The sequence below is a fragment of the Mustelus asterias genome, chromosome 6, assembly GCF_964213995.1.
Source record: "Mustelus asterias chromosome 6, sMusAst1.hap1.1, whole genome shotgun sequence".
NCBI lineage: Eukaryota > Metazoa > Chordata > Chondrichthyes > Carcharhiniformes > Triakidae > Mustelus > Mustelus asterias.
In genome coordinates, this window is record NC_135806.1 from 134,209,441 (window position 1) to 134,223,149 (window position 13,709).

The window sequence follows — 13,709 nt, forward strand, 5'->3', positions numbered from 1 at the left end:
TATAAGCAGCTGGGACTAAATTTAAGAACTGGACCTAAAGTTTAAAGTTTTTATTTATTCGTGTCACAAGTAGGCTTACATTCACACTGCAATGAACTTACTGTGAAAATCACCTAGTCGCCACACTCCGGCACCTGTTTGGGTACACTGAGGGAGACGTAGCATGGCCAATCCACCTAACATTCACATCTTTGGACTGTGGGAGGAAACTGGAGCACCCGAGGAAACCCACGCAGACATGGGGAGAATGTGCAAACTCCATACAGCCAGTGACCCAAGCTGGGATTCGAACCCGGGTCCCTGGTACTGTGAGGCAGCAGTGCTAACCACTGTGCCACCCCTACCACTGTGCTGCCCATATAACTTGGGGTTCTGGTCCAGGACCCTACCAAGACTTTGATTTGATTTATTGTCACATGTATTAGTATACAGTAAAAAGTATTGTTTCTTGCGCACTATACAGATAGAGCATACCATTCATAGAGAAGGAAACAAGAGAGCAGATGTAGTGTTACAGTCATAGCTAGGGTGTAGAGAAAGATTACCTTAATGCAAAGTAGGTTCATAGGACACAACAAGTGAATAGGAAGGCAAATGGAATATCGCTGTTTAATAGTGATAATGACACTGGGCTAGTAAACCAGACACCCAGGCTAATATATTTTTTATTGAATTCAAATTCGAACCCGGATCCCCAGAACATTAGCTGAGTTTCTTGATGAATAGTCTAGCAATAATACCACTGGGCCATCACCATTCCACCTCCTTCCTTTCAACTAATCTAATCTTGATTGTTGGTAACTACTGACCCTAAAATTGAATTTGATAACCTCACAACTCTCCCCCTGAAGAAATTTATCCCCTGCGCTCCTGTGTTAAATCTGTTACGTTTAATCTTTTATTTATGTAGGACAGTGAAGAAATTTTAGTGGACAGTGAAGAAAGTTATCTCCAATTGCAACGGGATCTTGATCAATTGGGCCAGTTGGGCTGACAAATGGCAGATGAAGTTTAATTTAGACAAATGCGAGGTGATGCATTTTGGTAGATTGAACCAGGGCAGGACTTACTCAGTTAATGGTAGGGCGTTGGGGAGAGTTACAGAACAAAGAGATCTAGGGGTACATGTTCATAGCTCCTTGAAAGTGGAGTCACAGGTGGACAGAGTGGTGAAGAAGTCATTCGTCATGCTTGATTTCATCGGTCAGAACATTGATTACAGGAGTTGGAATGTCTTGTTGAAGCTGAAAAGGACATTGGTGAGGCCACACTTGGAATACTATGTGCAAATCTGGTCACCCTATTATAGAAAGGATGTTCTTAAACTAGAAAGAGTGCAGAAAAGATTTACTAGGATGCTACCGGGACTTGGTGGATTGAGTTATAAGGAGAGGCTGGATAGACTGGGACTTTTTTTCTCTGGAGCTTAGGAGGCCGAGGGGTGATCTTATAGAGGTCTATAAAATAATGAAGGGCACAGATCAGCTAGATAATCAATATCTTTTCCCAAAGGTAGGGGAGTCTAAAACTAGAGGTTTAAGGTGAGAGGGGAGAGATACAAAAGTGTCCAGGGGGCAATTTTTTCACACAGAGGGTGGTTAGTGGCTGGAACAAGCTGCCAGAGGTAGTAGTAAAGGCGGGTACAATTTTGTCTTTTAAAAAGCATTTAGTTAGTTACATGGGTACGATGGGTATAGAGGGATATGGGCCAAATGCGGGCAATTGGGATTAGCTTAGGGTTTTTTTTAAAAAAGGGCAGCATAGACAAGTTGGGCCGAAGTGCCTGTTTCCATGCTGTAAACCTCTACGACTCTATGTACCTTCATTTTAGACCCATCGACTACTGGGAACATGTGTGCTTCGATCTAACTTGTCCCATTCCTGCAGAATTTTAAACAACATTACCCGTTATCCTTTAGTCCCCATCATTCTAATAATAAAAAAGCAAATGTTTAAGTTTTTCTTCATATTTGTAATTCCTCATTCCCGCAGCACCATCTTATTTCTATTTTGCCCTCTCTATAAGGCTCAAAGTCTTTATTTACAATATTGACCATAAAATTGCCCAACATCTAATGTGTTCAAAACCATTAAGGCTTTTGATAGAACGAATAAGGAGAAATTGTTCATACTGACAGGAAAGCCAATAACAAGAGAACATAGATTTCAGGTAATTAGTTAAAGAGCCAGAAAGGCGGGGAGTAGAATCTTTTTTTTTATGCAGCAGGGTGTTGTGATCTGGAATGGATTGCCTGAAAAGGCTACAGAAACTGGTTTAATGGCATCTTTCAAAAGATACCATTAAAGATACCCTCCCAGGCAGCACATTCCAGACCGTCACCACCCTCTGGGTAAAAACGTTTTCCTCACATCTCCCCTGAATCTCCTGCCCCTCACCTTGAACCTTTGTCCCCTCGTGACTGACCCTTCAACTAAGCGGAACAGCTGCTCCCTATCCACGTCTCTCAATCTTGTACACCTCAATCAGGTCGTCCCTCAGTCTTCTCTGCTCCAACGAAAACAATCCTAGCCTACCCAACCTCTCTTCATAACTTAAATGCTCCATTCCAGGCAGCATCCCGGTGAATCTCCTCTGCACCCCCTCCAGTGCAATCACATCCTTCATATTATGTGGTGACCAGAACTGCACACAGTACTCTGTGGCTTCACCAAATTTCTATACAACTCCAACATGACTTTCCTGCTTTTGTAATCTGTGCCACGACCAGTAAAGCCTTAATTAGCAAATATGAGACTTACCTACACCGATGTTAAATGAACTGGTCTTTGATTTCCAAAATCGTCACTGACTTCCATGTAAAAAAATGGATATTATACTGAACACTCTTTAGTTCTCTGCCACACCCAATAACATCTTGATACAAAAGGGGCCTCAGAGATATATTCCCTCACTCATAGAATCCTACAGTGCAGAAGGAGGCCATTTGGCCCATCGAGCCGGCATCGACAACAGTCCCAACCAGGTCCTATCCCCGTAATCCCACATATTTACCGTCCTAATCCCCCTGAAACTAAGGGGCAATTTAGCATAGCCAATCAACCTAACCCACACATCTTTGGATTGTGGGAGGAAACTGGAGCACCCGGAGGAAACCCATGCAGACACGGGGAGAATGTGCAAACTCCACACAGACGGTGTTTCAAGGTTGTAACCTGATGCTGTGAGGCAGCAGTGCTAACCACTGTGCCACCGTGCCGCCCTGGACTCAGGACTTGAACATATGTCCGATCGGAACCCTAGCGCTTACTCTTGCTTTGGACTCACTAACTTATCCAAAGTGTTCCTTTTATCCATTATAATCATATTCACCACTCTCCCAATCCCCCCAGGATTTATCTTCTCTCCTGCACCCTTCTATTTAGACAAGATGATCAGGAACTGCATTAATGAAAGTATTTCATCCTTCAAAAGATATGGAACTGCATTTTATTTGCAATTTTACAATGTTTCTTTGTCCAGATTGCTATCATTTGGAAGTTATTTTCTTTAACTGCACTAACAACTTGCATCCTTTGTGATGAATTTTCAAATTCAATTATATAACTTCAGCTTATCTAAAGCTCTGACATCCAGTTTCCTAACTTGTACCAAATTCCATTCACCCACTACGTCTGAACTGCATTTATTTATTAGTGTCACAAGTAGGCTTACATTAACACTGCAACGAAGTTACTGTGAAAACCCCCGAGTTGCCACACTCCAGCGCCTGTTCGGGTATCCTGAGGGAGAATTTAGCATGGCCGATGCACCTAACCAGCACATCTCTCGGGCTGTGGGAGGAAACCGGAGCACCCGGAGGAAACCCACGCAGACACGGGGAGAACGTGCAGACTCCGCACAAACAGTGACCCAAGCTGGGAATCGAAGGCGGGTCCCTGACATTGAGAGGCAGCAGTGTTAACCACTGTGCCACCGTGACGCATTGGCTTCCAGTCCTGTAATCCCTCAATGTTAACATTCTCTTCCTCATATTTTAAAAGCCTCCATTGCCTTCTACCCATCCCTATCTCGATGATGCTCTCAAGAACCCAACAACCAAAACGTTGTCTGCTTCCAAGAACAAATTTGATACAACTCTTAGGGCTAATGGGACAAGGGATATGGGCCGAAGGCAGGATCAGGATATTGAATTCGATGATCAGCCATGATCAAAATGAATGGCGGACAAGGCTCGAAGGGCCGAATGGTCTACTCCTGCATCTGTTTCTATGCAACACACCCCCTTCTGCTTTCACCCTCAAGGTCTAACAGTTTAATCTGCCCTTTAATGCATTTGACAAAGTCCCTCATGGCAGGTTGGTTAAGAAGGCTCATGGGATACAAGGAGAGGTGGCTAGATGGGTAGAAAACTGGCTTGGCCACAGGATGTGGAGATGCCGGCATTGGACTGGGGTAAACACAGTAAGAAGTTTAACAACACCAGGTTAAAGTCCAACAGATTTATTTGGTAGCAAAAGCCACACAAGCTTTCGAGGCTCTGAGCCCCTTCTTCAGGTGAGTGGGAATTCTGTTCACAAACAGAACTTATAAAGACACAAACTCAATTTACATGAATAATGGTTGGACAGAGGGTAACAGTCGAAGGGTCTTTTTCCGGCTGGAGGTCTGTGACCAGTGGTGTTCACAGTAAGCAGTCTAACAGCACCAGGTTAAAGTCCAACAGGTTTATTTGGTAGCAAATTTGGTGGCGTTTGCTACCAAATAAACCTGTTGGACTTTAACCTGGTGTTGTTAGACTCCTTACTGTGTTTACCCCAGTCCAACGCCGGCATCTCCACATCATGACCAGTGGTGTTCCGCAGGGCTCTGTACTGGGACCTCTGCTATTTGTGATATATATAAATGATTTGGAAGAAGGTGTAACTGGTGTTATCAGCAAGTTTGCGGATGACACGAAGATATCTGGACTTGCGGATAGCGATGAACATTGTCGGACAATACAGCAGGATATAGATAGGCTGGAAAATTAGGCGGAGAAATGGCAGATGGAATTTAATCCAGATAAATGCGAAGTGATGCATTTTGGAAGAACTAATGTAGGGGGGAGTTGTACAATAAATGGCAGAGTCATCAAGAGTATAGAAACACAGAGGGACCTAGGTGTGCAAGTCCACAAATCCTTGAAGGTGGCAGCACAGGTGGAGAAGGTGGTGAAGAAGCCATATGGTATGCTTGCCTTTATAGGACGGGGTACAGAGTATAAAAGCTGGAGTCCGATGTTGCAGCTGTATAGAACGCTGGTTAGGCCACATTTGGAGTACTGCATCCAGTTCTGGTCGCCGCACTACCAGGAGACGTGGAGGCTTTAGAGAAAGTGCAGAGAAGGTTTACCAGGATGTTGCCTGGTATGGAGGGTCTTAGCTATGAGGAGAGATTGGGTAAACTGGGCTTGTTCTCCCTGGAAAGACGGAGAATGAGGGGAGACCTAATAGAAGTGTACAAAATTATGAAGGGTATAGATAGGGTGAACAGTGGGAAGCTTTTTCCCAGGTCGGAGGTGACGATCACAAGGGGTCACGGGCTCAAGGTGAGAGGGGCGAGGTATAACTCAGATATCCGAGGGACGTTTTTTTTACACAGAGTGATGGGGGTCTGGAATGTGCTGCCAAGTAGGGTGGCGGAGGCAGACACGCTGGCATCATTTAAGACTTACCTGGATAGTCACATGAGCAGTCTGGGACTGGAGGGATACAAACGAATGGTCTAGTTGGACCAATGAGCGGCACAGGCTTGGAGGGCCGAAGGGCCTGTTTCCTGTGCTGTACTGTTCTTTGTTCTTAATGCTATTCAGTTTGACCTTGACAGTCAGAGAGTCATAGAGGAAACATGGAAACAGGCCCTTTGGCCCAACTTGTCCATGCTGCCCAGTTTTTACCATTAAGCTGGTCCATATTGCCCGTGTTTGGTCCATATCCCTCTATACTAATCTTACTCAAGTAACTGTCTAAATGCTTTTTAAAAAGACAAAATTGTACCCACCTCTACTACTACCTCTGGCAGCTTGTTCCAGACACTCACCACCCTCTGTGTGAAAAAAATTGCTCCTCTGGACACTTTTGTATCTCTCCCCTCTCACCTTAAACCAATGCCCTCTAGTTTTAGACTCCCCTACCTTTGGGAGAAGATGTTGACTATCTACCTGATTTGTACCCTTGATTATTTTATAATGATTTTATAATTTTTATAACCCTAAATCTCCTACGCTCCAGGGAAAAAAGTCCCAATCTATTCAGCCTCTCCTTATAACTCAAACCATCAAGTCCCGGTAGCATCCTAGGAAATCTTTTCTGCACTCTTTCTAGTTTAATAATATCCTTTCTATAATAGGTGACCTGAACTGTAACAGTATTCCAAATATGGCCTTACCAATATCTTGTACAACTTCAGCAAGATGTCCCAACTTCTGTATTCAATATCCTGACCAATGAAACCAAGCATGCCAGATGCCTTCTTCACCACCCTGTCCACCTGTGACTCCACTTTCAAGGAGCTATGAACCTGTATGCCTCGATCTCTTTGTTCTATAACTCTCCCCAATGCCCTACCATTAACTAAGTAAATCCTGCCCTCGTTTGATCTACCTAAATGCATCACCTCACATTTATCTAAATTAAACTCCATCTGCCACTCATCAGCCCACTGACTCAATTGATCAAGATCCCATTGAAATCCTCGATAGCCTTCTTCACTGTCCACTATGCCACCAATCTTGGTGTCATCCTCAAACTTACTAATCATGCCTCCTAAATTCTCATCCAAACCTTTAATATAAATGACAAATAAGAGTGGACCCAGGCACCGATCCCTGAGACACACCACTGGTCACAGACCTCCAGTTTGAAAAACAACCCTCTACAACCACTCTCTGTCTTCTGTTGTCAAGCCAATTTTGTATCCAATTGGCTACCTCACCCTGGATCCCGAGAGATTTAACCTTATGCAACAACCTACCATGCGGCACCCTGTCAAAGGTCTTCCTAAAGTCCATGTAGATAATGTCAACTGCACTGCCCTCACCTACCTTCTTGGTTACCCCTTCAAGAAACTCAATCAAATTTGTGAGATGTGATTTTCCACTCAGAAAGCCATGCTGACTGTTCCTAATCAGTCCTTGCCTCTTTAAATGCCTGTAGGCGGCACGGTAGCACACTGGTTAGCACTGTTGCTTCACAGCTCCAGGGACCTGGGTTCGATTCCCGGCTTGGGTCACTGTCTGTGTGGAGTTTGCACATTCTCCTTGTGTCTGCGTGGGTTTCTTCTGGGTGCTCCGGTTTCCTCTCACAGTCCAAAGATGTGCGGATTAGGTTGATTGGCCATGCTAAAAATTGCCCTTAGTGTCCTGAGATGCGTAGGTTAGAGGGATTAGTGGGTAAATATGTAGGGATGTAGGGGTAGGGCCTGGGTGGGATTGTGGTCGGTGCAGACTCGATGGGCCGAATGGCCTCTTTCTGTACTGTAGGGTTTCTATGATTTCTATGATCCTGTCTCTCAGACAAAATCTACAGGCATTTAGAGAGGCGAGGATGATAAGGGACAGTCATGGACTTGAGCTGCAGACAGGAAATCTTTGGTCGGTCACCCATTGGACACCAGTCTATGACGATTAGCAAAAGGACCCGAGGGAGATGAGGGGAATCTTTCAAAAGCAGTGAGTTGTTACAATCGGGATTGCACAGCCTGAAAGGCTGGTTAAAAACTGCTTCAATAATAACTTTCAAAAAGGAACTAGATAGATATTTCCGAGGAAAAACATGAACCAAGATGATGGGACAGAACAGGGGAGCAGCCCTTTCAAGAAGCCCAGAGAGGCAGTTGGGGCAAACTGGCCTTCTTCTGCAATGCATTCATACATTAAACATGTGCACACACAATTACAAGGACACAGTGTGGCAGCAACATGTTGCAGAGCCCTCAACAATTCAGGCAGTCCTGTTAATTTACAAGTTATTAGCCACATGCATTTTGTGCTGGCTTTTCGCCGATTCAAGATGACTCGGGAACCCTTTAAGAATGGCAGACAGGAACAAATTCCAGAAGTCCGGACCCCATTCCCGGGGTTTCCGATTTTCAGGAGCGCTTTTTAAGGGCACGGGCTAGTTTGGGGCGCAAGCCCCCACCTTACAAACACGACCATGCCAACTCCGGCATAGGCTTGGCAGGTCCTTGTCCTCCACTGCTTTCAGGGAGCCGGGTCAACTTTCCAAAGCAATGTGGTTTACGGCATCTCAGAGGCGTCATGAAGCACAGACTACATGAAGGAACCTTCTGAAAGGCAAGTTCAAAAGATTCTCTTCATGCCACCCCCTCATTGCTCCCATGCCAAGGTATGCCCCCCCAAACAACCCCTCTCATGTCCCCATACCAACCAATGGCACCTACATGCCCATTCATCCACAATGTATGATACAGAAGCAATTCACCCTAGAGTGACAATAGGTGCGTAAAAAAAACTTGTAAAAAGCCATCCATTGATAACTTTACACGTTCTTAAAAAAGGGTGAATTTTTACGACAACAGAAGTGTAAATCACCCTGATCCTTTAAATTGTCACTAGCTGAAAATGCAAGCAGTTGAAACCTCTTACCTTATGTAAATAAACATTGTGAAATTGACAACATAGATCAGAGAGCCATCAATCAAACAATGTTTTCCCTGGGGATCAGGTGTTTCAGTAATCTAATGGACAACTCAACCCAGCCTCATTATGTATTATTGGTCCAGAAATCCATTAGCCCGTTAAAACACCTGAGCCATAGAGCTGTACTTATGAGCAGCTTTACAACTGTTCAGGTAGATCTAGGAAAAGATGCAGAGTTCAACCAGAGATTAATTGCTGAGAGAAGCTATTAATATTAATGCTTCCATATTTTAATGATTACTTACCATGCACTATAGAGCAAAAAAGGTTAAGAAAAGATTCAATACAGGCATCCAGCATGATAAGGTGCTTAGATCGTTTCTTCCTGGCTCTATACTTCCAATGACAGGAGGGTCAGTAACTAGATTTAAAATAATTGACAAAAGAACAAGGGAGAAAATGTATTTTTTTTAAATGCACTGAATAGTTATGCTTTGGAACGTACTGTCTTAACTTAAACAGATCGTAAGCAAGGGCGACAGGGTGGCACGGTAGTTAGCACTGCTGCCTCACAGCGCCAGGGACCTGGGTTCAATTCCTGGTTGAGTCACTGTCTGTCTGGAGTTTGCACATTCTCCCCGTGTCTGTGTAGGTTTCCTCCGGGTGCTCCGGTTTCCTCCCACAGTCCGAAAAATGTGCTGGATAGGGTGCATGCTAAATTCTCCCTCAGTGTACCCAAACAGGTGCCAGAGTGTGGTGACTAGGGGATTTTCACAGTAACTTAATTGCAGTGTTAATGTAAGCCTACTTGTGACACTAATAAATAAACTTAAAATTTAGGTACTTTCAAGGAAGGTAGTTGAAAAGGAACCAATTACAGGGCCATGGGAAAGGCCAGGGAGAGTGGAATGAATTGGTTATAAAAGGGACAATATAGGCACAGTGGGCTAGACACCTGGCACAGGCACGATGGGCTGAATGGCCTCTCTCTCTACACTGTAATATTTCAATTGTTCTACAGTTTATCTGCTGTACCATTCAATGATAAATTAGCTCAGGTTATCTTACAAACACACTTTTAGCCCTCTTTGAATATCTGAGCTTTACTTCTGGTGATTATTATTGCCATCCTCCAAGTCAAACATCATCCTGACTTGGAAATATATCTTTCACGGCCACTGAGTGGGGCAAAATCCTGGAACTCCTTCCCTGACAGCACTGTGGGTGCTGTCACAAGGACTGCAGTGGCTCAGGTGTCGACTGACAACCTTCACCACCCCCCATTCCCCCCTCCACCCCTCGCCCATCCTCAGCGCCCCCGCCCCCACCCCCACCCCCAGCCCCCAGCCTTCCCGCCCCAGTTTTTTGAATATTATTTCACCTGAGTGTTTTTAAGTTTTCTTATTAGTGTCACAAGTAGGCTTACATTAACACTGCAATGAAGTTACTGTGAAAACCCCCTAGTCGCCACAGTCCGGCGCCTGTTCAGGTACACTGAAGGAGAATTTAGTATGGCCAATGCATCTAACCAGCACATCTTTTGGACCGTGGAAGGAAACCGGAGCACATGGAGGAAACCCACGCAGACACGGGGAGAATGTGCAAACAGTGACCCAAGCCGGGAATCGAACCCAGGTCCCTGGCGCTGTGAGGCAGCAGTGCTAACCACTGTGCCATCCAGCGGGGGTGGGTAGGGTAAGAGAGTTGGGAGCGCGGCGGGCGGTCGGATTCTAACTCACCACTTTCCTGGTGCAGCTGGCGGCCATTGGAGTTGTACCACTGGATCCGCGGCACGGGGTTGCCGCTCACGTTGCAGTCCATCGTCACGCTGACCCCCTCCTTCACGATGATGTGATCCAGTCGGGAGGTGATGAAAGGCACCCATCCAGGCATCTGCTCCGTGGCATTTACAGCGCTGCTATTTATATCCTGGGCAAGGGCATACGTTAAACCACTGGCAGCCAGCAGGAGAAAGCTGCAGCTCAGGCTGATCGACGCAAACATCTTCCTGCAACAATGTTCACTTTGACCTCCCCGTCATTAAAACACACGTGTGCTGGCCATTCCTCCTCCCCATATTAAGAGTCTGGTAATTGGCTGCAGCTTGCAAGTTGTAAAATGAACCACATTCAAGTCGAAGCAACCTAGAAATTAAAACAAACATATTTTAAAGAGGGGGACAAGAACAGAGAGATGCGCTGCATACTAATCTTTAAAAGTGGCAGAACAGGTTAACAGAGCAGTTCATAAATCATAGAAACCCTACAGTGCAGAAGGAGGCCATTCGGCCCATCGAGTCTGCGCCGATCACAATCCCACCCAGGCCCTATCCCCATAACCCTACATATTTACCCTATTAATCCCCTGACACTAGGGTCAATTTAGCATGGCCAATCAACCTAACCCACACGTCTTTGGATTGTGGGAGGAACCGGGGCACCTGGAGGAAACCCACGCAGACACGGGGAGAACGTGCAGACTCCACACAGACAGTGACCTGAGGCCGGGAATTGAACCTGGGTCCCTGGCGCTTTGAGGCAGCAGTGCTAACCACTGTGCCACCGTGCCGCTCACAATAATAAAGCCTGCACAGGTTTTGGTCTTTATAAATAGACGCATGGAATACAAAAGGCAGGAAGTGATACTGAGCCTATACAAAACAGAAACATGACCCGAGCTAGAGAACTGTCTCCAATTCCAGGCACCATATCCAAGGAAGGACATGGAGGGTTTGGAGAATTTGCAGATGGGATTTACAGAATCACTCTGGGGATGAGGGATTATAGGTACATAGACAGGCTGGAGAAACTGGGGGTTATTCTCCTTAAAGCAGAAGCAACTAAAGAGAGATTAGACAAAGGTGTTTCAAATAATGAATGGCACAAATAGAATAAATAAAGAGAAACTGTTTCCAGTGGGTGAGGTGCAGAGATAATCAGTGGGCACAGTTTTAAGATGATTAGCAAAACAGCCAGAGGCTACATAAAGAAAACCCATTTTTACGCAACAATAGATTAGCGATTGCAATGCAAATGCATGGAGCAATATAGAATCTATACAGTGCAGAAGGAGGCCATTCGGCCCATCGAGTCTGCACCGACCACAATCGTACCTCGGCCTTATTCCCGTAACCCCTCATATTTACCCTACTAATCCCCTGACACTAGGGTCAATTTAGCATTGCCAATCAACCTAACCCACACATCTTTGGACTGTGGGAGGAAACTAGAGCAAACCCACGCAGACACGGGGAGAATGTGCAAACTCCACGCAGACAGTGAACCCAAGCCGGGAATCGAACCCGGGTCCCTGGCGTTGTGAGGCAGCAGTGCTAACCACTGTGCCACCGGGCCGCCCATAATAATGCCGCCCATATAATAGCAGCTTTTATAAGTGAATTCGACAAATACTCTGGATGAAAAAAATTGCAGGGATGTGGGGAAAGAGCAGGAGAGTGGGATTAACTCTACTGCTCTTCAAAGGCTGAGTGGTCTCCTTTCTGTACTACATAATTCCAATGATATATAAAGTTCCTATTCAGGTTTGGAACTGGGACATGTTCAAGCCAAATCTGATTGCCTTCCACAGAATGTGTAGGCTTCCCTCCAAAGGCAGCGAATGAAAGGTCTTCAGACGTATTACAAACAAAAAGGCCACTTTGATTTCATGAAACTCCCCCTCATAAACAAAACACCAAGATAAATATAAAAGACAGGAAACACATGCTATACAGCTCTCCAGAAATCAAAAATATTGGCTGTGTCAGTGCTACATAATAAACTGAAAAATAAAATATATCAATAATATATGCTAGATATTGGCTACATCGGAGAGGCATCTATAAAAAAACATTGAAAATCAACTTTATTTATTAGTGTCACAAGTAGGCTTACATTAACACCGCAATGAAGTTACTGTGAAATTGCCCTAGTCGCCACACTCCGGCGCCTGTTCAGGTTACACTGAGGGAGAATTTAGCACGGCCAATGCACCTAACCAGCACGTCTTTTGGACTGTGGGAGGAAGCCGGAGCACCCGGAGGAAACCCACACAGACACGGGGAGAACGTGCAGACTCCACACACACAGTGACCCAAGGCTGGAATTAAACCCGGGTCCCTGGCGCCGTGTGGCAGCAGTGCTAACCACTGTGCCACTGAAATCTACAGCCTTCAGGAGGTCAGTCAGCCTATTGTATCTGCGGCAGCCAACAGAGCAGCCATTCAACCCCATCCTGTTCTGGGCTGGCAGGTTACGTACGGCATATCCAAGTTTCACAAGGCACATACGACAAACAGATTAATGCATGCACAAAACATGACGATGTGATTAGAGGTGATGGAATGTGTTATCAGGTCAAAGGGAAACATCTATTGAGAGGTATACCAGGGATGTAAATTATGACATTCATGTAGACTATTCAGGTATGCAGCATGAAGAATAAGGTAACACTGCAGGGGTATGAAGTATGGTGGAGGTGTTCAGCTCCCCTGCGTGTATGTATAATGGGATGCAGGTAGTGTTGTACTCACCAGCTGATCTCTTGTCCTTTTACAGCAGCAGGCAGGCAGGCAGTACTTTGTCCTCCTTCTCCTCAGACACTGAGCTTCGGAATGGCAGCAGCCTCCCCTTCCAGCCTCTCAAGTCTGCAATCCTCCCCATGCATTTGTCAAATAAAACATTCTTCTGAGATTATATCTCTGCTTTCCTGCCTCCCTCTCTGGTCTGGCTGTGTTGAAACTTGTTGCTTTGTGTTTTGCATTGAGCAGTCTGTGTGTGTTTGTGTGTGTGTGTGCAGTGGAGCTGGCACTGGGGCTAAGGGGGTTTAAAGTGCTGGACAAGGCTGCTGCTGCTTGCTACTGCTGCCTCCGCTCACACTGACGGCACAGTCAGCCCGGCCGCCCGGGACGCTGCATAACCGCATCATCGCCCAACCACCCGGCCGCAGCGGCAGAGGCCCGCCCCGCAGCCTGAATGTTCCATACCCGCCCGCCGCACGCGCAAACGCCCGCCCCGACCCGACCCCGCAATCTGAATGAACAACTGCGCATACCGCGCCCCACCCCCTTTCTCCCTTCTCTCCTCCCTCTCCTCGCCCGGGAAGCTGTGT

The 13,709-nt window shown here is 45.9% G+C and overlaps 1 protein-coding gene across 1 annotated transcript in view; it reads right to left on the minus strand.

The window, feature by feature from the left end:
- Positions 1-13,499, minus strand: part of mfap3l (microfibril associated protein 3 like) — a 36,223-nt gene extending 22,724 nt beyond the window's left edge. Inside the window, exons 1-2 of the mRNA XM_078215126.1 lie at positions 13,132-13,499; positions 10,340-10,744 (exon numbers count right to left, since the gene is read on the minus strand). Of these exons, the coding sequence (XP_078071252.1) occupies positions 10,340-10,604 (265 nt within the window). The 5' untranslated portion in view covers positions 10,605-10,744; positions 13,132-13,499. The remainder of the gene's footprint in view (positions 1-10,339; positions 10,745-13,131) is intronic.
- Positions 13,500-13,709: the final 210 nt, after the last annotated feature.